Raw genomic sequence first — 25,200 nt, forward strand, 5'->3', positions numbered from 1 at the left:
TCAGCTGGGGGTGGGGGGAGTATTTAAAACGCCAGCACTCCCACTGCTCTACAGGGAAGCAGCAATGGCCTCCTTGGAACAACGGTGTCCACGGGGGAGGTTACCGTACGCCAGCATCCAGCTAACATTCCCCAGAGTGCCATCTCCTTAGTGAGGCATGCCTGGTGCGCCAGCCAACCTCCGAGGTAGCGAAGCCAGGCACCCTGTCACAGCCTAAGGCCTCACTGCCCTCAGCAGCAAGGAGCCATGCCAATGGAATACTTCACTCATTCCAGTCATCATATCTTCACTGCCTTTAGGCAGATCCTGCAGGAAGGACGCTTGGAAAGGGAGGTTCAGCCAAGCAAAGCCCCCTCTAAAAACGGCTTTGTGGAATTGCAAAATTACTGCCTCCTCACGATCTCCACCTCAGACGTGTTCTGCCTACATGGCCAGAGAGTGCTGTGATTTTCCTTGTGCCACCCCTGCACACCCCCTGGAGCTGGGACACATAAGCCAGGCATCACCACCAGTAGTAAAGCAACGGTGGGCCAGGTCAGGCCCTTAGTGAAAGCCATGCAACCCAGCTGACCTTAAATCAAGCTTTCACTGACATCCGGCGCTGTGGAACGGCAGTAGTTTGGCACAGCTTTCACTGATTGGAACTTAAACAATTCTTTGGCCGCACGAGACAACACCCAATCTGCTCTGTCTCCCGCAGCTGTGCTGTCTCTGCAGGGCGACGGGAATACAAACAGCAGGGTTTGGTAGGTCGGCACAGAGCCACTCGCGGAGAGAGTCGGCAGAGAGCTGCGGCACTGGGGCCAGAGTTACGGACGTTCTGTCGGAGAGGCTCCGCAAGCCAGGTCTGACAAACGACGAACACGAGCGCTGCCAACACTCAACCGCAGAGCACACCACGAGCAGGAAACGCCAAGTCCTTTGCAAATCCACCCTCCTCAGCTGCTCCAAAGCGTTAGCACACTGCATCGTCCCCCCTGCCCTCCAAACCCATCCTTCAGAACCCGGACGCGCTGTTTGGATTGAAATCTGAACTCGTGACGATAAAAAGGCAAATTTCCAGGTGCTAATGCACATCCGGAGGAAAGAGAAGGCTTAACAATTCTCTGGACTCTTGGTCTGATTTTCTGAAGGGTTTAGTGCTAATCAAAATCTGGTCTTGAGAACTGAAATTTCAAGGCATAATGGGCTTTATGGTAATTCAGGGGTGAATCATGCTGCCACAGCAGCAAGACAAGGCAATTGTACACCCTACTTTCCTGGGCAGGTCGTACAGTAACTGTACCACATACGTTACAGATGCTTTCCCATTACAACCCCGTGGATCAGGCCGATGGCTGCTCAGAGCAGGTGTGTGTTTTTGCAATCCGTACAAACTCCTAAAACAGCCTGGAGGCTCGGGGCAACCGCAGAGAACAGCAGCAGGTGTGGGCTTTCTATTGCAGCCATACAGCAGCAGGCATCATGCAGGGGAGGGATTAGACATTAGCCTGAATAGACGGCCAATTCCTAGCCCAGGGAGTTAACACCGCAAGCCTTCGGGGAGTCTGGTTCAAAGGAAAGCTCTAATTCAGTTACCAGTCTCTTCCGATTCTCCGCCAGTTTTCAGATTCCCAGTTGGCTTTTGTTCCAGATGCGCTAGTTAAAAAGTGTGATACAACCTGACTTACAGGAACGGAACGGCTCTGTGGCTCAGTGCATCAGGGGGACGTGATCAGGACAGCTGGCACGATCCAGGGTAAAGCACCGTGCTGTTCGCACCTTTCCCAATGGTTTCACTGATGGCACAAGATCGAGAGGGGGGACCAGCCACAGGATAAAGGCTGTGGCCCAGGAGCACAGCACAAGAAACGTAAGTTTATGTCAACAAGGCTTTTACTTCCTGCACTCTGGGCTGGCTGGAAAGGGAGAAATCAGGACCCCAAGCCATTACTCGTCTTAACCTAGGAAGATCAACCATTCATTGGCAGAATGACTGTCAACTCCCCCCAGCTCTCTGCTGCCCACTGCAGCAGTAAGGATAACTGTGAAGGAAGCAGAGAAGGCCCCACAGAAAGAGCCCCCGTCCCTCTGCCTGCTCGTGTGGTGTTTAGCCATTTGATGGGGCCTGTACCTGGATGGGAAAAGCAAGGCCAAGCCGGAAAGGACTGCTCTTGGGCCCACGGCCTCAGACTCACCCGCTCCTTTCCTGATAGGTGGGGCCTTTCTTCAACTCCACTTCCAAAATCTCCAGACGCCTACATTGTTCCAAGGGAGGGGGGAGAGAGAGAGGGAGACATGGTCAGCAGACAACGTATCCAGCATACCTGAGCATTCTGATCAGGGTACTCGACAGCGCTGGCTGCTTCGCACCCAGGCCCCGCATTCTCCTGTGGAAAGTGTGCGTCTCAAACCGCCTTTGATCACCTAGCAATGAGATCCTTCTCCTGGGTGCTGAGTATTCACATTTCTGCCTGCCCTGAGATTCACTTTGGGCCCACGCTGATTCTAACAAGGACTTATAAGCCCAAAGAGTCAGCTGGTCCCACCAGTGGCAACAGGCCGTTCGCTAACATGACTCAATAAAAAAACCAAAAGGGGAAATCCTGACTCCATAGAAGTCAATGGGAGTTTTGCAAATAAATCACTGGGGCCAGGATTTCACCCTGGTTCAGTGCACAGGGGAGGCTTTGGCTAGGAACTAAAATTCACAATGATCACTTGACACTAGTAGCTAGTTAGCCTGTTTCCTCCATCGTGGCAAGCCTCAGCGCCCAGGGGAGCAGCTGGAGAAGACACACCCCATTAGCAATGGCAGGAGGCAATACCACCACCTGGAGTCTAGTCTTCCATGAAATTCCTGGACAAACCCCCATCCATCAAGCACTGGGGCGGGGCAGATCTCCTGTGCTACCATCTGACCTGTTGAGGGATTGGGGGGACGACAAAGAGAGAAGGATGAGTGCCCATGGGAGATCCTTTCTGCACTGCACTGCCCGCTCTCCCCACCCACCTTGGGTGTTGCCATTTCACAACAGCAATTGTGTCTGGTATGGCAGGAGCCTGGGGGGAAGAGAGATGTCACACAAAACCACACAACCAAAGACCAAAACCACACAACATAATCTATATGTTTTTAAAGCTCATGTTGGGGCCAATCTCATGATTTGTTGGGGTCAGGCTCATGCTTTTTGGACATTTCGGAAAGGTGATCCTGTGTGGTAAATTGCATATTAACTTCCAGCAAGCAATCTGCTGACAGCTGGAACCACGGTAAGTTCTACACCCCCCTGTGTAAGCAAACCACAGCTATAACACCGAGCCATGGCAGACAGCACTCACCACATCCGAATCCTCATCCTGTTCCTCACACTGGAGATCAGCTGCTTGGCGATCACCTGTCACTTTCAGATCTGCAATCACCCCCTGTAAAACACATACCAGCAATCACCACCAGCAAATAATCATGGGTAGCTTGCGGGAGAGTGTGTTATCAGAATCCGTTGCCACTTGGCAGTGGCCATCCCCCTGTTAGCTGACTGGCTGGTGGGAAAGGTTCACAGTGTGAATTGCCGGTAAAGACAACCAAACGCAGCTCCCATTTCAATTGGGATCAAGTCCAGGGAATCGGATTGCCATTCTCCTGCACTGATGTATTCCCAGGGTAAGTGAATCAGAGCCTGTGCTTAATCACAGTGGCTTGCTAACTTCTTAAACCAGGGTCAACACAGCTACTGCACCCACTAACAACTTCTGGGTTTAATTGTGCCGTTTCTCAGGAGTTCTGTGGTGTGAATTCCAAACGCTTCTCACTAACGCTCAGTGCCAAAGCTTTGGGGGAAGGACGGAATGAGCCCACCCTCTCCAACCACTGAACAGTCACCGCCTCCTCTCTGCACTGCGTGGGCCGCAGCAGAACCAGCTCTTCACGTTCTCATGGGCACTGGAAGGGTCATGCTCTACGCACACAATATGCAATGAGGTGGCTGACTCTTGAATTGCATTCTCCCTAATTTAAGAAGTCAGCAAACTGCTGTGATGAAGCACAATTAGCCTGGGAATATATGAAGCCTGCTTGCACACAAATCCAATTTGCCACAAAGTCTTCTGTTATGTAACTGGCAAGCAGTTAAAGGATTTATTCACCTTGCTTGAAATAATTTTTCCTCACCGCTGTGACCCATCTCACCACAACAGATTCTGAATTTGCCAGCCCCATATTAACCTCCAAAAAAGAAACGGCCGAGTCCCGCCGATTTTCTGAAGGGTTTAGTGCTAATCAAATGCAACTTTAAGGGCTTGCCTCATATCCACAAAAACCGGATATGGGGTTCATACCGGTTTTAGGGCCACGGTTTACTCAGCTTCCAGACTTTAATGATTATCCAGGGCCATGTGGTTGGTTGGGACTCTTCCTTGGGACTCCACACACCAGGCCAGGGCCAGATTAATGGCATGGCGGAGGGGTGGCCTGGCCAACCCTGAGTGGTGCTGCGATACCATGGGCCAGGTTGCAACAACCACAGTGGGGGGACCAGGCCCAGCCCCGCAGGAAAGGATCCGCCACCACAGGGTTAATGCAGAGTGGGATCGCTCTCCAACACCCGCCTCCCCACCCTCAGGACTCCGCTCTGCACTAGGCCGGGGGAAGGGCATGTTGGCCTTGGACCGGTCATGGGTTATTCCGGACCTGCCAGGACAAACCAATGCAAACTAGAGCTGAGCTGTCTTACCCAGCCAGAGCTGGGTGTGAGCACGCAAGGGCTCTGCATCCACACATCAGCTTGCCACAGGGAGCCCTAGGACTGACTCACTTCAATTTCTTCATCCTCAGAGCTGGAAAAAGGCTCCCTCAGTCCTGTCTCTCTAAACAAACAGCTACATCCTAGTGCTCGTTTGATACTGGCCTCCATTTGTGTTTCTTAACATAACCCACACTTCCTTCCCATTTATTTAGTTTTAACAACTACTGTATACAGGCAAAGCCCAGATTTATACAACTCAGGACAACAAACCCTGCTCCAAAAAGCCACTCCTGGATGATCACCCAGCACCAGACCCCACCCGGCAGAGAGTTCAGCGATCTGTCTTCCAGCCACAAGGCTGAATTACATCACAGCACAATAGCTCGGAACGCCTTGGTCTCCGCTAGGAGAAGATACTGACTGATGATCCACAAACAAGAAGTCACTGAACACCTCCTATACAGGATTTATTAGTATTTGCCAGATGATTGATCTCCATTACATAACGTATGTTCTCCTTTGTTCACTCTGGAAGTTGTCTCTCCCCACTCAGGAAAGGCCGTAAGTGTCTTCAAAATGCACTGCAGAGCTGGCTGAATTAACCAACAGAGTCACCCAGCACAGTAGTGTAAAATGTTGCCAACTCATTTATTAAATGACTATCCAAAGAGCTCCAACGGCAGGGCACAACCCCAGTACAAGGTGACTATTTCTGACCCACAACTCTTCTGGATGGAAGTGCTCTGATCTGACAGATGAAGAGAATGAAAGATGCTCTGGCTTGCGGTGAAGAGCAGGTACAGAATGTCACTACATGGTGTGTAAGAGAGCTGCAAGGACAGCAGAGAGCTCTTTACACAGACTGGTCTCATGCCCCGTGCTGTACGTGTGTGTTTAACACACACACACTTATGGAATACATGTTTCAGTAATGCCATCTGAAGTCCTGATTCTGACACACCAAAGTCACTGGGACAACTCCAGCTGACCTAGTCTGGGTGCAGGAGTGAGCCCTTCGTTTGCACAAACGGGCCATTTGAAAAGAGACTACTAGAAACCACGCTGCCTGGTTGCTGCTAAGGCCCCAACTGGGCCCTTGTTTTCCCTTGCAGGGAAGCCTTGCAGCTGTGAGATCAATGGTGCTCCCCTGCAATGCAGGGACTGAGCTGCAGGATCGGGGTAAGGAGGGGAGGGGTTTTGGGATGGGGGTCTGCCGGGGATGGCGAGGGGTGGTAAGGGCCGGAGCAGGGAGGACTAAGAGATGTATTTGGTTACATGAGCCTTCTTGCACCCGCCCGCGCTACCCCACCCCACCTGCAGTGGGGACCTGCCCTGCCACCATGGCACCCCACCATGCCCAACCCTGCCCGCCACGTGACCCCACCATGTCCCAACCACAGTGAAGCCCTGCCCTGCCTACCATGCGACCCCACCATGCCCCGCCGTGCCCGCAGTGACACCCTGCCTGCCCTGACACCCCAAGAAGTCCCGCCAAGCCCTGCCCAGCCGCCAGGACACCCACCATGCCACGCCCCACCTGCAGTGATGCCCTGCCCACCATGGCACCCCACCATGTCCGGCCTCGCCCCCATGACACCCCAACATGCCGCACCCTGCCCTGCCACCATGGCACCCCAACATGCCCCGCCCGCAGTAACGCCCCACAATGCTCCGTCATGCCTGATGCCATCGACATCCCACTCTGGCAGACACCCCACATCCTGCACCCGCAGTGACCCCACCCCCGGACATGCAGTGACCCCGTGCCCTGACCCGCCCCCACAGTGACACCATGCTCGCTAGCTAGCTCATGAAACTGAAGTAATTTATTTGTAAGCCTTAAAACGGGTAATTGTGAAAACAAGCAACCTCAGACCATTCTGCAGCCTCCTCCTCAGCTTGGTGCCATCTCTCCTTGGGCCACAGTCTGCTCTTAGTGACTGGGAAAAATCCATATAAATTTCACAGGGCGAAGTGAAAGCAGACCCCGATCCTCAACCCCTTCCCCTCCTTCTGGCAGAGTCTGACGCCAGGGATTGTGGGAGTGCGATATGCAAATGGTAAACGAAATACTAGAACAATCACACCAATACAGAAATCAGAATGAAGTCAGCCCTTCAGCAGTGTGTGTCAGAGATCTCTGCGCAGAGCTCCTCTGGTGGAAATGCCCCCTTTTTTCTCCCCTAATCCTCACCATAATGCACTCGCACGCCAGGCGCACTTGTTCCCGCTGAGGTTTGACATCCACAAAAGGCAGGCAGGAAATTGGGACCTGTGGTTCCCCGGGAGAGCTGGGGGTCCATTTCTGTGTCTTGGGCCTGAGACCACAGGTAAAAATATGGCCCCTTAGCCTGCCTGGGCAGGAAGTGAGAATCAGCTCCCAGGCCCTAGAGATAGCCTGCAGTACCAATGCAAACGGACAGCGGATGAGATGAACGCCCATGCCCCACTGCCCTGGGCAGAGCGGGTCAGAGCACTTCTAGCCTGCCCTGGTGACACACAAACCAAGCAGAGCTCAAAGGAAAATGGAAACATTTGATGCAATATTGGGGCAGATCACCATTGACGACAATTTACACCAGCTGAGGATCTGCCCCATTGGGCCCAGAGCTCCTCTGTCTTGCTAGATGCTGCCCAGGGCCTTCCTTGGCTCATCTAGCCTATAGGTACACAACTGGTGGAATTCGACTTCTGGATTAACACAGCGGGCCTCCGCTCAGCTTCGCCGCTCTCCCTACAGTGCACAAATTCACATTCCGAGATTCCAAGGCCAGAAGGCGCCATTGTGATCATCTCGTCTGACCTCCTGCACAGCACAGGCCAGAGACCTGCCCCACAGTCACACAGCAGATTGTTTAGAAGAATATCCAGTCTGGATTTAGAAAGCACCACAACCCCTGGGAAATTATTTCCATGGTTAATTACGGTCACTGTTCTACATTGATACCTTATTTCCAGTCTGAACTTGTCTGGCTTCAACTTCCAGTCATTGAATTGTGCTGTACATTTCTGTGCTAGACGGAAGAGCCAATTATCAAATATTTGTTCCCCATGCAGGTGCTTATAGACTAGAATCAAGTCACCCCTTCACCTCCTCTTTGCTACGCTCAATAGACCGAGCTCCGCGAGTCTCACTATCAGGCCTGTTTTCAGTGCCCGCAAAGAAGGAACTCCAGCTGCAGGACGCAAACTTGAGGCCAGACTTTCGTTCATGTTCAAAGGCATTAAAGTGAGCGCTGTGACTGGCACTGAAATCCCCCAGCCCCTGGGAATGGGCTGCGACGCAGTTGCTGTGGGAAGCATGATGATGCACGGCCTCCTTGTAAAACTCACAGCCAGGCTGGCATTTCCTTAGCCAGGCTGCCAATCTTTTGTTCCTGAAAGGACACACAGGAGCATAAACCCCTCCCTCACCAGCTTCCAGGCCATCTCTGAATCCACTCTGAAGCACGGGCACCTATCTAGGAGGCTCTTTCTGTGGTTGGTTTAAGAACCTCTCTCAACTGGCTCTATCCTACCTGGCTGCCTCCGGGCAAGGAAGGGGGAACTCAGAACAATTCTCATACCCCTGTAGCACTCTGCTCTAGGCGTCCCTTTGCCCTGCCCCAGTCAGTCACTGAGGAGAGAATCGGAGCCCGCACAGCCGCACGCATGCAGCCCTCTGCGTTAGGGACATGTGTGCCATTGAACTCCATGGTTTCAGTTCTTCAGCCCGCTCGTTACTCTTGCACAATCCTCCAACAGTCCTAGGAACTAACACTGACCCCCAACTCCCATTACTTTTACTTACTGGAGTCATTTGAATTGGGAGTGCAACATACCTTCTTTGTGTGTCTATAAAAAGCACCGTCCAAGACTAACCCTGGGATCTCCAGCCAGACAAGCAGGAGACTCTGCAGCCTGACGGCTGTAGCTGACTGAGACATGCTTTGTGGGCCAGCCGCTAGAAGGGGACACCGCGCATACCCCCACATTCTCCTCGTACTCGGGGGCTAGATTCAAATTGCTCGCTCGCGACCACACGCTAAGAGACAATGGTGTTTCCAATTCATTCTGCTGCTCTAAGTCTCATGAATGGGTCAGTTTCTTGACATGGCTACGCAAACCACTGAGCCTCAAGAGAATTACTCAGAACCACGGCTCCTGGACAGGGCTCCCAGCCACAGAGAGCAAGAGGACCAAAGGTTTGCTACAAATGCATTTGGCTCAAGAGGATCCCAAACGGCTTTTGCTTGTGTGACTGCAGTTTGCTTTTCTACCCAATGTTGGGGAAAAGCAACCTCCAGTGACCGAGGGGAGCAATCCAGAGCCTCTGTAAGGCCCCACACCAACATCTTTTGTGTGAGAGACGGGCTGTGGACTGAGCCGCACACTCCTGCGCTGGGGGTGGGGGTGTGGGAGCATCTATAGGGCAGGAAACAGGGGCAGGAAGATGGCAGTGGAAGTAAAATCTGTTTGGTAGGAGATCTGTGGCTGCTTGAGGAGGGTGGAAATGTAGACTCCATGAAAACCAGCCAAGTCTATTTCAATTCAACAGTATTGGTCCAATGCGTCAGTGTGTTCTAGGACTTACATTGATCATAGCTTTGGGGCTTTCATGGCAATTCTGAATTCAGAGAGGCCCCAGAGAGTTAAAAGATTCACTTGTCTAACTGTACTGCAAGCCTTAGCATGTCCATTAATTACACGCAGAGCAGAACCCAGGCCAGCCAATATCCAGGTGACGGAGAGAGGCGGAATTCAGTCATTTACGCTTTTGTGGAGGGATATTCCGGATGAATTCTCCTGGCACTCCACTTGTGTACACAATCCCTGAGCACGAGGCAGCATTGGCCGAGACTCTCACACAGGGAAGAGCACCTTATGTGGATGTGTTCACGGATAAATGCTCCTTGACCTAGCCCAATAGCACATGATTCATCAGCAGTATCTAAACCCTAACCAAGGATCCGGCACAAGGAGACGCTGATTGAACAGTGGGAAAGGCTTTCTGCTAGCAAGCGTTAGTCTAGCTTTCATGTGCTCCCCAAGTTCTCAGTTACAGCCCTCTGCCGGCTTTTTGTCTCCTAATTATCATCTGAAGTCACAGTCAGTAACATGAATAAAATGTGGTTTTATGTAGAAAGCTTCCCCCTGCTGGAACCAAATCTCACACGCGCAGACAGCATTCCTGAAACCTCACGAAGAGCCGTGCCACAGCCTGAATGATTTGGGGTGGGACCCGTCAAACCAGCTGCCCCGACACGCACCAGTCAAACCACACCAAAGCAAACACAGCTTTGAAGACACCAATGCTGGCTGGTGTTCACAGATTCATACAATCATAGATTCCAGGGCCAGAGGGACTACTGTGATCATCTAGTCAGACCTCCTGTACAGCCCAGGGCACAGAACTTCCCCAAAACAATTCCTACAGCAGATCCTTTAGAAAAACATCCAATCTTGATTTTAAAATGGTCAGTGATGGAGAATCCACCGTGACCCTTGGTAAGCTGTTCCAGTGGTTAATTACTCACACTGTTAAAAATGTACACCTTATTTCCAGTCTGAATTTAGCTAGCTTCAACTTCTAGCCATTATCTCTTACACTTTTCACTGCTAGATGGAAGAGCCCATTATGAAATATTTCTTCCCCTGCAGGTACTTACAGACTGGAATCAAGTCACCTAAACTAAAGAGATTGCGCTCCATGAGCCTATCACTATCAGGCAGGTTTCCTAATCCTTTAATCATCCTCTTGGCTCTTCTCTGAACCTCTCCAATTTATCAACATCTTTCTTGAACGGTGGGCACCAGCACTGGACACAGGATTCCAGCAGCAGCTGCACCAGTGCCAAATACAGAAATAAAATAAACTCTCTCCTCCTACTTGAGATTGCCCCGTCCATGCATCCACGGCTCACATCAGTTCTTTTGCCCACTCCATCCCACTGGGAACTCATGTTCAGCTGATTATCCACTGTAACCTCCAAATCTTTCTCAAAGTCACTGCATCCCAGGACAGAGTCCCCCACCCAGTAAATATGGCCTATGTTCTTTGTTCCTAGATGTACACATTTACATTTAGCCAGATTAAAATGCACATTGTTTACTTGAGCCCAGTTTACCAAGCACTTCAGATTGCTCGGAACCAGGAAACGTCTGACTGGTGCAGCACCATGACTGCAGGAGCGCTGATATGCCGGTCACCTCGATTTCGAGGACGTTGACAATTCTAGTTTGCACTCGTGGGTCGTTGCATGACTCCACACACCACTTCGGGAGAACAACAGAGCCGTTTGTCCACTTGTCTTGATTGAGTTGCCCATTGTTTCTGGGCCTGGTGCTTCCAGCTGCTCCATGTAATTCTTCTCGAAGTCCCCACCACGCCCACTTAGGGCGCAGAACCCTGCAATGTGATCACTTGCCAGCTCCTCACAGGGTGAGTCAGAAACGTTCGCTTTGCTTGGGGACATGATTCCCAAGTCATTTACTTGATCTAGTTTCTGCCTGAATTAAATTCAATTGAGTAAAACTATTTTCCTTTTTTTAAACTGAATTGTAATTAATGTGTTTCAGCTTCATGAATGCCCACCTAGCTGCCATACAGACAGGGACTACAAATCAACAGAACAGAAATCCGCATCCTTCCTCAGATTCACTGAGAAGCAAATCAACCTTCAACTTTCCCCCAGCTCCTCAGAAGCAATAAGCCCATTGGAGATACTATATATTCAGTGCCTAGTTCACTGGCACCAACCCCAGAGAGCCTGGCAGCCGAAGGAGGAATGTCACCCGGGTTTGATCTCAGTGGGAGGCACAAAGCATACCACAAATACAAGGGTTGCTAGACCCATAAATTAAACTGGCGTTTGGAAATTCGCTTGAAGATGAAAAGTGTTAGTTATTTCCACTTCATCTGTCACTCTGGATGAGACACCGGAATAATATTTGGATTCACTTAAACAGTCTCTGTAAAAACAAACTTCAACAGAGGCAATGCTAATAAAAAGAGAAGTAATCCCCTAGTGCCCAGCCACTCTGAGAACCAGCGGGAAGGCACTGATCTAGAATGCTTTCCTCATGATGGTTTAGGTAATGATCACACTGCTTTGTGAGCTGCTTCAGGGGACGTATCTGCCTCATCCTTCCTGGTCAAAGACAGTCAGATTAATGTTCTTCACATTTTTGCACTTTTGACTCCAAATCAATCATCTATTACTAAACACCCTGCCTGAAGTTTCTGCTCAGGGTTTCTCCTCCAAACGGCTGCTCATTGGGAGCATTCTGCAAACGAAGGCAGGAGAATCGTATTCCAGGCAACATTTAAACAGAGGCTGCTTAGCCAGGGTGGTATCTTTCCCCAGTTTCACTAAATCAGAAAGTCTTCCCAGATTGGAGTCCTTGCTAACACAGAGTTATGAGGGAGAAGATATGGCCCCTTAATGTTCATAAACCATTAGAACTTACTAACAGTAAGCCCCCCACTATGCTAACTCAGGAATTCATCATTAAATTTCTGGCAGTGTCCATAACAATGGGACACGTCCCTGGCTCAATTCCATATGAAAAGATAGGCCATACTTACATGATGGGGGACTCTTTCATAGAATCATAGAATCATAGAATATCAGGGTTGGAAGGGACCCCAGAAGGTCATCTAGTCCAACCCCCTGCTCGAAGCAGGACCAATTCCCAGTTAAATCATCCCAGCCAGGGCTTTGTCAAGCCTGACCTTAAAAACCTCTAAGGAAGGAGATTCTACCACCTCCCTAGGTAACGCATTCCAGTGTTTCACCACCCTCTTAGTGAAAACGTTTTTCCTAATATCCAATCTAAACCTCCCCCACTGCAACTTGAGACCATTACTCCTCGTTCTGTCATCTGCTACCATTGAGAACAGTCTAGAGCCATCCTCTTTGGAACCCCCTTTCAGGTAGTTGAAAGCAGCTATCAAATCCCCCCTCATTCTTCTCTTCTGCAGGCTAAACAATCCCAGCTCCCTCAGCCTCTCCTCATAACTCATGTGTTCCAGTCCCCTAATCATTTTTGTTGCCCTTCGCTGGACTCTCTCCAATTTATCCACATCCTTCTTGTAGTGTGGGGCCCAAAACTGGACACAGTACTCCAGATGAGGCCTCACCAATGTCGAATAGAGGGGAACGATCACGTCCCTCGATCTGCTCGCTATGCCCCTACTTATACAAAATCATGAGTTCCCAGGAAAAAGATTTGGGGGTCATGGTGGATAATCAGCTGAACAGGAGCTCCCAGTGTGATGCTGTGGCCAAAAGAGCTAATGCAAACCTGGGATACATAAACAGGGGAATCTTGGGTAGGAGCAGAGAGGTTGTTTTACCTCAATATTTGGCACTGCTGCGACCGCTGCTGGAATCCTGTGCCCAGTTCTGCTGCCCACCATTCAAGAAGGATGTTGAAAAATTGGAGAGGGGTCAGAGAAGAGCCATAAGAATGATTGAAGGATTAGAAAACCTGCCTCATAGTGATTGTGCTCAATGAGTCTATCTATGGAGCTTAACGACGAGAAAGCTGAGGGGTGACTATAAGTATCTCCGTGGGGAACAAATGTTTAATAGCTGGCTCTCCAGTCTAGCAGAGAAAGCTCTAACACAATTCAATGGCTGGGAGCTGAAGCTAGACAAATTCAAAATGGGGAAAAAAGCATAATTTTGTAACAGTGAATAATTAGCCATTGGAACAATTTACCAAGGGGTATGCAGGATTCTCCATCACTGAACACTTTTAAGTCAACATCGGCTGCTTTTCTACCAGCTCTGCTCTAGGAATTTCTTTGGGGCAGGTCTCTGGCCTGTGCTGTACAGGAGGTCAGACTGGATGAGCACAATGGTCCCTTCCGGCCTTGGCGTCTACGAAAGGCATGCACACCAGTAGCTACACCAGGGTGTGCATCCTGCCACTGCTGCGTACAACTGCAGAGCATCCCTGCTGTAATCCATGTATGCAACAAGGCGGGTTATGTCTCCCACTGAGAAGCGCTACACAAATTCTTCCAGCTTAGGGTATGTCTACACTACAAAATTAAGTCAACTTAAGTTAAGTACCGCCACTGCAGGAATTACTGTCGTTTTTCATGTCCACACTACCCTCCTTCTCTCCGTGGTGTGTCCCCTCACCAGGAGCACTTCCACCCACTGAAGTGAGGCACTGACAGCTGGCGGCCTCTACCCCACCCCCCGCCCAAGCTGTCAGCCCCATGGCGGGGGAGGGGCTACTCCAGCTCTGAACCCCACGCGGGGTTGACAGCCAACAGGTGATGTAAGTAACGCAGTGTCTACATGGACACTGCATCACCATGACTGCACCACCCGAAACGCTAGGCCGCTCGCGGAGGTGGAGTTATTAGCTCAGTGTGCTGGGCAACATACATCTGCGGGAGCAACGCTGTAGCATAGAAAGGTACAGAGTCAGGCCAAGGTAAGCTGCCTTGCGTCGACCAAACGCTGTAGTGTAGACCAGGCCTTAGCCTGGGACCTGTGTCCCAAGCAGCCTACACTATGGAAATGCTCCCCCGACTGCATGGTGAGGCCACAAAAAGAGTTAAACAGGCATTTGCCCAGTGCATCTCCCCACTCCCACTGGTGACCCAGAAGGAATTCTTTTTGCTAGTTATTGAATAATAAAATAACTAACGCCCAATTGTCCGACTGCACCATTCCCGTCTAGTGGGATTTAGCCCTGGATTGTCAGCATCCCTATGGGAGTCAGGCACCTAAGTTACACAGACTGTCAGACCAGATGAGCAGAATGGCTCTTCTGACCCTAAATCTGTGACACACACCTTCTGCTGGGGGTGCACGGAGGAGCTGGGTATACCATGGGGATTTTCCCAGGCCTCTAGGAGGCTCGTCCAGAACTCAAATCCTGGGTGGGTGTGGGGATGGGTATTAAGGTGGCTTTGAGACACCTTTGTCCGTGCTTGATCCTGGGTTGCTCCAAGGGCTGGAGAAGCCCTGGGGTGACTTAGATAGCCCTTGGGCCCTGTCTGCTTTAGGGCAGTCTCTGTGGGCTGCCTCAGGTATCCAGGCCAGGGTGCTACAGCCCACCAGAGCACGCCCCCAACACCAGAACTCAGGAGAGTGCCTGGAGGGCATCCTTCCAGCTGCTTCTGCAGTGCTTGCATTGGGAGAATCCTCCTACAGCCAGCTACAGGGGCTTTAGGGCCCCTTGGCACCTCTCCAGCCCATACGCCTGGTGTACAGGGGCCAGAATAGGGGTGAGCATCTCACCCGGTGAATCTCACTACCTTAGGCTTCCTTTGAAAATCCCATCCCATAGCATTCTGCAGCTGGGACAGCGCCATGAATCTGAACCGGGGCAGGTTTCCTGTGAATGGCATCCCTCGGCATCTCCCGCCAGCACTGCCAACCCTCACTGAGGCCAGTGGCTGGGAAATGTCAGTCAGCAACTCCAGTGACAGTTGCTGGGGAGACGCACCATGTGTTTGTATGAACACCCCTCTGAATCCTGCACTCTCCATCAGCATAAAGCTTTCTCCCCACAGCACTGCAGGCCAGCTCAGGGGAGGGACAGTTCCTGGTCATTTAGGAGAAATTCATGAACATCCGCTTTCTCTTGCACGCTGTTTTTCCGCTCTAGAACCTTTGTTTTCCGAATTGATCATGCTTTTGCACCAAACAAGCAAACACCCGCCACCTACCAGGAATGCTGGGTTCAAGGCTCTTACTAAAATGTGAAAGATTAACTTCCCCACTCCACCAGTAACCTGAGAACAAGCAGGCTGACCAATAATTATTAACCGTTCTGGTTCCCTAGGGAACTTTTAGTGACCTCCCTCCCCCAGTTAAGTCCCTTAGGTCTGAACTGGAGCAATTATAGTCACCAATTCAAATATTTTTTAAACTTAGAAACGAGGGAACTTTGTGATTCTATGATTTGTGAGACCAGTAAATTTAAAAACAAACAATCATAGTTTTTCTTAGCATATGTTGTTCCTGTACAATTGGGTTCTGCGTGAAAGGAGTTCAGTCTAAGACAAAATTCTAACTGCAAGCACGACTGGTTGTTAGAAACAACGGGGCTCTGTTCTCATGGTAATATTCCACGTAGGTTTAAAAGATTTCCGTTTACAACATTGTATAACCCTGTTAAAATGTGATCAGTTTTAAAACCATGTCTCCACTAATCACCTGCTCTCCTTGCTTGTCTACGGATTTGCAACTATCTTGGCAAATAGTCAAATATCTGCTAACAAAGATAGACTTTGGTGCCATTAACATTTTCCAGCTAACACACAATATTTTATCAGCCAAGCCAACAGGCAGCGAAGGAGACAAGTATTTTTAGAAGAGCGCAGATTCAAACGGCTCTTCACAATTGAGCCTGCACTTATTCTGTCAGGGACTTGGAAAGGATAACAGAGCTGTGCTGGGTGCTGCGGAAAGAGCGCACCCCTGCTGCATCCCACCCTCTAGCTTACACTCCATGCCGCATGCTTTTGCTCCCATTCTTGGCAAGGATACGCAAACTTTCCCAGTGTAAACGATTTCTGAGAAATGCACATCCATGTTCTCCCATGAGTGTTCACTAGGACATTGCCACAGCCTCCGTTCAATCTAAAGCCCTTTTGACCCCCAAATCTAGGCAAAGCCCCACCAATGAGGACCACATCTGGGACAAGTTTCAGGCTTTTTGCTGTAGTCCTGTTAAAAAAAAGGAATTAAGCAACCGAACAATCAAGTTACACCCCGCCTCTCTCTCTCTCACACACACACACGCCCACTCTCTCCCTGTCCATTTTCTACTCCTGATTTAATTGGAACCAGTGATTTTGGGCTGTGGAGGACTTACCTGGTATTTATCTGGATCAGCCCCTCCAGCCTGACCCACAAAGAGCCCAGACCCATCCTCCAGTTCCATCTCATCGGGAGAACGCTCAAAGCGAACCCGGCGAAACTCCTCACAGTTCAGGTACAGAACCACCTCGTCATCCTCCACGCTGATGGCAAAGCGAGTCCACTCGTTCGCCAGGGAAGGCACAGAGAAAGTTGCAGCTGCATACGAGCTCTCGGAGCCCGGCTCCGTGTAGTAGAAGATGATCTGTTGCTTCCTGTCCTGCACGGTGGAGAGCTTCACTCCAACGTAGATGACCGTCTGCGAGGCATCTGTGATGGCAAAGAGCATGCCAGCCTTGTCGGTCGTGGGCTGAACGTGGAAAAGGAGCGAGAAGTCTCTATAAAAGGGGCTAGGAAGATGGTACCGGGCCACTTGACCGGTGTTGGCATCCGGCCCGAAGACATAGGCAAGAGTGTTGTCGGGGCCAATGACTTTGGTTATTTGCTCCGGTGGGGGATCTCCAATCAGCTGCAAAAGACTCACTTCTGTGCTGAAATGTTCTGTAAGAGAAGAAAACAGAGACGTCAAAAGCAAGCACATCCTGGTTGAATGCAACAGCGGGACAGGCCCCCTCAGAGCCTCGGCTGGGAAGATGTCAATGCCGAGTGCACCAGAACTACAGGCCTCTACTGCCCACAAATGCCACCCGCAAGGGATCACCTTGTATGCTGAGGCCAACAGGGCTCCGTGCAGACACACAGATTGAGCATGCGTGTGCCGCTGCCAGGGTAGGGCAGACGTTTCGGACGATTGGAGCAGAGCACGACTGCTCCGGTGCTAACCGGTCACATCAGGAATAATGCTAGTTCCTAGGCTCTCCTTCCTCGCTGCAGTCTGCACTGCTCCAAGGCACCAGGGCTGGGAGTTACGGAGATGCCCGGCACTGTATTAGCTGATTGGCCAGAACGCTGGGCGAGTATTTTAAAACTGCTGCTGTTCTTCTGAAGGTGTAACATAGCGACTGTGGCTGTAGGCTGAAAGGTTCACACTCCCATCTCTGCTCATTCGGTTCCGACATAAACTGAATTAACCCTGGCGGGTCCTGTAGCTGGTTAGCCTGGACTTTTTAAACACTCTCTTTCTTGGGTAAGGTTTTACTCTGGTGCCCTGGTGTTAGTGGCTGGATAAATCTGATCTGAACTGGGGGCACTGGGTGTGTAAGTAAGGCCATCTGACAATGAGGCGGTACTTGGGGCTAGCTAGACTGGCAGAATCACTGAGTTCTCTCCCAAAGACGAAGACAGTCAGCGAGGCAAACTATGTTTATATGGCCCCCTTTCTGATCCCATTCCCTTATTTCCACCCCCAGAGGAAACTCTCCTACATGCCTTCACTGGGGTGGGAAATACCACCTCTGGAACAGAAACAAGAAGCCAATCGCATCAGGAGTAAGTGGGTTATCGAAGCAAACAAGGGGGATGCATTTTGTGTTTCCATGCCTAGGGTCCGAGACAAGCGAACCCTGCTGTAGCAGACCATTAACAGCAGTTATACAGAGCCACAATTATTAGGAGCTTCGCAGGCAGACATGTGAGGTCCAAGGAGTGTGTTACATTTTGAGAGCCCCGTTCAAACGCTGCACACAAAATTTGCTCTGCTGAATCAGGGCTTAAATTAACTGGGTAAACTTTTTGTTCCCACAACAAAAGAAAGTACAGTATGTTACATAAAAACCAGAAGTGAGGGCTCACATCCCCTTTGGTACAGACAGGCAGCGCTGGTGTGGTTCAGCCAAGGTTTTTAATTAAAGGCTTTATCTGGGATCTCCTTCTTGTTCTGTCCCACATTACTGAAGGTGGCTGGTAGCTTCAGATAATGGGAGTTGGATATGAGCTGTTACACATTCGGGTCACCAGCTGTCCAGTGTCTCTCCTGACCTCAGAGGAGATGGAGTGGGCGATAGAAGCAACCAACACACTAGACACTGAGTCCAGGAGAGAGAGGCTGCAATTCTCGTCCAAGCAGGGCCGGGAGGAAGTGCCAGCTGTGAGCGAGGTAGCAGTCAGAGCATGACCGCCCGAGGGATTCATACAGGAAGGCGCTCCTGCTTGTGACAGACAACAGAAGCTTATTCTCCAGCTACCCTTGCCAAACTTGGCCCAGCAAGTCCAGTAACACCTGTCTACCCCTGACTTTCCCATTTCCTTCCTCTGTTTGTAGTTTAGTTCCCACACAGGACAATGAGGACGGTTTCCAATGGAAATGCCACAGCACAGCCAAGGGAGAGATGGAAGCAGGCAGCATGTAGAGATGGAATTCATACGAATGACAAACGCGTCTCCTTTCTCTGTACAGTTCGAGGCTTGGAGTGTCAGCCGGCACATACATCAATATTACTAATTATTTTTCCTTATAGCAACCAATAGCTACAGTTCACACAAATTACACAAGAAAATAGAGCGGAGTCCAAGGAACACCTGCGGCCATCACTATCCCGGAAACGCTGCCCTTCTCCAGCAGCCCAGGGTTTTAATCAGCAGAGGGGATTATCGTCAAGGGGAGAAGGGAATGTGTGCGCGTGGGACCCGGGGAGTGATAGGTTTCTCTGTTCCCTGTCAGATTCCCCCAAGGAGAGCAAACACACGCTACTTCCTTCGAAGGTTTATGGGAGAACTCCCTCTGTCTCCCAAGAGCCCATCATGTTTGACAGGCATAAAACAAGTTACCTCATCAATCCAGACACACGAACTTGGCTCTGGAGTGGCTTCAGACAGTAGCCAAGGGCCCTCGCAGGGCAAAGCAAAGCACAGCTATGGGGTAAAGGCCACGGGCACTCAGCAGCCCTTCCGGGGTTCATTGGGAGGGATATCAAGGGCTTCAGTTCAGCCGGAGAGAGTTCACACATGGGGGTGAAAAGCCCAGACAGGCTCGGTCAATAGAAAATAACCAGACTGCCAGTGCCGGGACCGATCTGCGATGGGCACGTGTACAGCTCAACCGGGTTCACGTAACGCAGCCCCGCGGCGGCCAGGGTACGCTCAGCAGCTCCCGCGCAGGGCACGTCTAGGAGGCGTGACGGCAGCATGCGCAGACATACCTGAGCTGGGCTTGCTCTAGCTAGACCGACGCTCGCGCAAGTAACAACCGGAGCCTGCGGCAGCAGGGGCAGCCTCTCAAATGCACACCCAGGTCCTGGGCAGCGTTGCGCTGGGGAGGCTACTGTTAGCAGGGCTCCCTTTGGTGGGGTCTAGCAAGGTCACGGGTAGCTCAGGTACGTGCCCCTGTGCTGCGATCACACCTGCTGACTGCTGCATGGATACACCTGGCCTGGGCTGGTTTTAATGGGAGCGTCAGTCTTCTCGTTCCCTGCTCTCCTTGTCTCACATAGAATCATAGAATTCATAGAATCATAGAATACCAGGGTTGGAAGGGACCTGAGGAGGTCATCTAGTCCAACCCCCTGCTCAAAGCAGGACCGATCCCCAATTTTTGCCCCAGATCCCAAATGGCCCCCTCAAGGATTGAACTCACAACCCTGGGTTTAGCAGGCCAATGCTCAAACCACTGAGCTATCCCCCCCCCCAAGACCTTAAGGGCCACTGGTTTGCTGCCTGTGAAGACTCCAGCTCCCCACAGCCCCGACTGGCACTTGGGTCATCACAGGGAACCTGGAGACGGATCCATGAAAACTCTGCTGCTCACGCACTACTTTTCCCCGAGGAGGCGCCCGCCTGCGCGTGTGTTTAAATGCCAGGATGCCTGCTCAGCCCGTATCTTGTCTGACTGGCACTAGACGTGGCACATGCCGGTCAGAGAGGACGGTGCGTACGAGTGCGACGTGGCGAGACAGACGGAACGTACCTCTTCTGCTCTGCCCTGGCGGTGGATACAGCTACAGTTAGCGATGCACCATGCCAAGCAAGCCCCAGCCCAGCCGCCTCAGCCATTAGCACTGACCTGCACCCCACCGCGGCCCTGCAGGCCTTGCTACACTCTGCTAGTTGCAGTTTACAGACTGCAGAGTTACCTGGGTGCTAGAGGGAGCTGGCCAGAGCTAAATCAGGTTCAGACCCATGTTACGCCCAGAATCAGGGTCATCATTTCTATGCAGCACGTGACAGAGGTGGGGGAGTCTCTATCGAGTGGAAGCAGCAGTAAAGAAACGGTGAGGGCTCTCAGAAAAGGCCGATTGTCACGGAGTCTCCGGGCGATGCTCTGAAACTGCTCCCTACAAAGCCAGGCAGGACTCTGGGGAAGTCTCCTTTCTGTGAGCAGACTGCCTTCAGGAATCATAGAATATCAGGGTTGGAAGGGACCTCAGGAGGTCATCTAGTCCAACCCCCTGCTCAAAGCAGGACCAATCCTCAATTTTTGCCCCAGATCCCTAAATAGCCCCCTCAAGGATTGAACTCACAACCCTGGGTTTAGCAGGCCAATGCTCAAACCACTGAGCTATCCCTCCCCCCACACAGCTCACACAGCTTCCACCTTCCTGGGTCTGACCTCGGAGCATTCAGCATCCTCTGCCCCTCCGTGCGCTTCCCACAGCGAGTCCACTCAGGCGGGGTCCTGGGAAGCCAGAGGGTCCTGCACCCCAACTTTGCGGTCAGACGCAACTCTAAGCCAGCGAGTAAAACAGAAGGTTTATTAGACGACAGGAACATGGTCTAAAGCAGAGCTTGTAGGTACAGAGAACAGGATCCCTCAGCTGGGTCCATTTTGGGGAGCAGTGAGCCAAACAACCACGTCTGCACTTCACTCCATGTCCCCAGCCAGCCCCAAACAAACTCTCTCCAGCCCCCCCTCCTCTGGGCTTTGTCTCTTTCCTGGGATAGGAGGGCACCTGATTCCTTTGTTCTCCAACGCTTTAGCTCTCACCTTGCAGGGGGGAAGGGCCAGGCCATCAGGTGCCAGGAACCAGGGTGTTGGCCATTCTGTGTCCAGACCCCTGCACACACCTGCCCTCTAGGGCTCTGCAATGATCATACACCCTTATCCCAGCACCTAGATACTTAAGAACTGCCTAGGGGAAACTGAGGCACCCCCACAATATTCAGAGGAAACATTACCCGCTTCGTCACAGCGTTCTCCTGGGATAACTCTGCCAGCCAATAAAACCAGTTAAGCCTGAACTAGTGCACAAAAGTATCTGTCTGAGCCTGGCCCCTCGTCTCTGGACTAAGGGCTTGCCATCAAATCCCCCGTGCAGTGCTGTGGTGGTGTATTTGGGGGGGCTGGGGGCACTCCAGTATGAAAAGGGCTCCGGGTGTTTCCCCGCCGCATCTGAAAGCCCCGAGTCCTGCTATGGTGCCAACATTCACACTCACCAAGTTACAACTCAAATGCAGTTAAAAGGAAAACACAACATGCTACAGGTTAATTGCTTAACAAGGCCTCGAGTAACGGAGGATGGGGCAGACTTTGCTCTAGCTCTGCTCGGCCCTTTCCCTCCCCTTCCGCAGATATGCCAGCTTGCATTAGGCCACTCCTGCCCCCCGGGCACCGAAGAACGTGGCTCTTGCCAGCATACTTTGTGCCAGTGTACAGCGCTGCTGGTGTCCTCAGCGTGCGAACGTCCCGCTGACAAATCACAGAGACAGACCAGGTCCTCAGTCGTGACTCCGTTCCCAAGGCCCCGCTCCCAGGTGCCCCAGCCCCTAACGGAGAACGCTGCAGATTCTGAATGCTCATGCGAAGCAGCATCTGTTGCTTTCTGGCAGCAGCTGCGCTCTGGGGGCCAGATGACACTAGCACCTGGTTCAGTGGCGTTTCAGTTATTTGTTCTTGGATGGAAAATCAAATTCCTCCTGCAAGCGCAGTGGGATTCCCTGTGGCAAGCCTCTCCGGCTCTGCTGAGGGGTCAGGCTGGAAACTTCTTCCTGCGAATGTGAACTTTGCAACACTTCCTTCCCTTTCCGTACTCACAGCTCAGCCACCGGGAGCCTACACAGCTCTGACAACTCTTTGCCAGTCAGCCAAAAAGGCTACAGTCCTGGGGAATCTCACTGCACCGCAGAGAGCACCAGGAACAGACCAGCGTGCTTGGGAGAGTGGCATCCCAGGGCAGCAGAACTCCCACAGGCCTGGCCTCCACAGCATGGCACCGGCTTAACTAAAATCGTTTGTCAAGTCAAGTCAGTGAAACCATTGCACACCCGGCCAGGATAACAACAGCCTGAGCCCAGTTCAGGGGGCCACCACATAACGCACAGGCTTCCCCATCTTGACTACGGTCCCCCAGCACGCAGGGCAGCATGCCCAATGCCACAGGGGGAAGTGCAGGCTCACTCTTCTCAGGACATGCAGGAGGATTCTCCGGCTCTCACAGCCTTTCAGTCCCAAAGGAGGGATTTTAAAGAGCTGTTCAAGCCCATTCCCAGGTACTGGGCTTGGCACAGACTCACGCTGTGGAATTCTAGGCCCCATGCCACAGCGGGTCAGTCTTGACCATTATGGTCCCTGCTGGCTTCTGCATCTTGGAACCACTGGTGGGGCACAGGACTGGCTGGCAATGGAGTGGCTAGGTCAGATGCTTTGTGAAGGACCTTTCAGGTAGGCACAAGCTCCTCAGCACAGGGGAGGAGAGGAAGTCAGTGGAAGGCCTCAGGTGCAGATAGAGCAATGGGCAAGCAGTGGCAGTATTCTGAATGGACTCGCAGGGGATGAGGTTTCGGTAGTCAAGCCATGAGATACGGAGATTTGGTGGTGTGGACCGAGAGGAAAGTCTGAATCTGCTCCCTGATACACAGGCAGACATTTCCAATGATGGGGTCAACAGCAAGATGTAGGTGTTTGCAATATTTTGCAAAAGCAAAATATTTGTAAGTCAAATTTTGCACCTACAAGAGAATGTCACGTCAGCCTTAGGGGCTTGAAGGCATCTTAGCCATGGAGGTGGGGCAGCAAAGGAAGCAGCATGAATTGACAGAGCACCACACTGATCCATCGAAGGCAGACAACTCAGTACAAAGTCTTTGTTAGAAATGCAGGAGGTTGTGGGAGGAAGCAAAGATGTGGAAGGAAGGGACAGGACAGAAGACTGCTGAGAGAGTACAAGATCCCCAGAGACTTGAAGAAATATCCACATGTACAAACCTAACACTTTGCAGGCAATGGGGAAAACAGGTGACATCTGGTTAGAGCCATGTGCATTTTCTTTAAGCCCTGTGGGTATGCCACACCACAGGTCCATGGTGATAGGAGTGTTGGAGGGGCCTTGGCCTATTTAACTAGTGGGCGTGTCTGCCCCCTGGGGGAGCAACAGCAAGTCCCGTCTATGGGGACCGCCGGTGAGAACGGAAATAAAAGTCCTCCTCCCGCCCCACCAGCACTGCATGGGAAAGTCTCCTGGATTGACACTCCATGTCTGGAGTCTGAAAGCTTCCAGATGAGCTAATTACAAGACGACAAGCCCTTTTATTCTTCTCAAGGCATGTTGGGGTTTTCTAGCCAGAAGGGTCTCTCCTACCAGCCTTGGCTGAACATCTGGCTCTGTGCAAGTCAACCGGCAGTAAATTCCTGTTGTTTTGGCAACACTGTGCATCCTCTCCCCAGCGCCCACACACTGGGCGCGAGATTTTTCCTAGCGTATGTCAACTGTTAGGGCTGGTGCCAACTTGGAGCCAGTGAGCTACACTGCACTGCCATTTAACTCCCAGTTTACCGAGAGCAAGAACTCAAACTCAGGACCCCCCATTACCCTGCAATTAGAGCTGCTCCTTGTTTTGTTCTGAACACACATCATCTTCCTTTGATCACTCCAGCGCCTGCCAAATTAACAAAAACCTCTTCAGCCAGATTAAACAAAAATCTGGACCCAGAAGTGGCAGAGGTGCAAATGTACACAGGTTACAGTTACAGCAGAGCAAGATACAGTCAGAAATGTGCCCTGACTCACTGGCCAGGAGCTGTAAAGACCCCGTGGCACAACGACTGAGCACTGGCTGATCCCCCACTTCAGATGGGATTCTGGATGCATTTCATGAGCTGGGCACACGGCAGAAAGCGTGCAGGCTTCAGTCCTTAGTAAGCACGATACAGCCAACCTTTAGGAAGATTTTGAGAATATTCAATGAAAAATAACTTGGTCGCTCCACTGAAGTCAGGGAACGAGAACATTGGGGTCCCGGTAGCCCGGGCTCGCTCAGACGGCAGGTGGGCCACATCTGTCAGACAGCTCAGTATCCCTCTCAGCCATATAATGCGCACTGCAGGATCCACGAGAGCGAAGCGTTAATGTGCTGAGCACTCATCCTTCCAGGAGGACGGCCTTAGGGGGTGTGTGGATTCAGGTGTTTTTCTTTGGCCCATTCCGAGCTATGACAACAGCTTGGCCCAGTTTTGAAACTGTGACTGTTTTTGTGGCAGGGGAGAGGAGGGAACCTAGGGTGAAACTGTGATCCTTAAGCAAAGCCCATTGGGCACCTATACAGCTGTCCCACAGCCACCCGCCCTCTACACAGAGCTTGGCCCCACATCCCTGCTATTCCCCCGGCTGACCCTCACTGCCCCTCCAAGTTCCTAAGGCGAGAGCAACCGTAATGCTGGCTCTGTGACACAAGGTGTCTCCAGCTGTCCATCCCTTCCTGCAGGACACAGTCCCCACAATAGCGGTGTAAGTCTAGCCTGGCCTGAATGGCTGAGCTGGGCTGTTATGTGGCAG

General features: G+C 51.5%; 1 protein-coding gene across 10 annotated transcripts in view; it reads right to left on the reverse strand.

Moving 5' to 3' along the window:
- The window catches only part of COL18A1 (collagen type XVIII alpha 1 chain), a 239,078-nt gene that overhangs the window by 52,789 nt on the left and 161,089 nt on the right, over window positions 1-25,200 (reverse strand). For all 10 annotated transcript variants that reach the window (XM_073306919.2, XM_073306918.2, XM_073306917.2 and 7 more), the window contains 3 exons: window positions 16,554-17,098; window positions 3,322-3,405; window positions 2,178-2,237 (listed from right to left, as the gene is read on the reverse strand). In XM_073306919.2, the coding sequence (XP_073163020.2) occupies window positions 2,178-2,237; window positions 3,322-3,405; window positions 16,554-17,098 (689 nt within the window). The remainder of the gene's footprint in view (window positions 1-2,177; window positions 2,238-3,321; window positions 3,406-16,553; window positions 17,099-25,200) is intronic.

This window comes from Lepidochelys kempii, chromosome 11 (genome assembly GCF_965140285.1).
Source record: "Lepidochelys kempii isolate rLepKem1 chromosome 11, rLepKem1.hap1, whole genome shotgun sequence".
NCBI classification, from domain to species: domain Eukaryota; kingdom Metazoa; phylum Chordata; order Testudines; family Cheloniidae; genus Lepidochelys; species Lepidochelys kempii.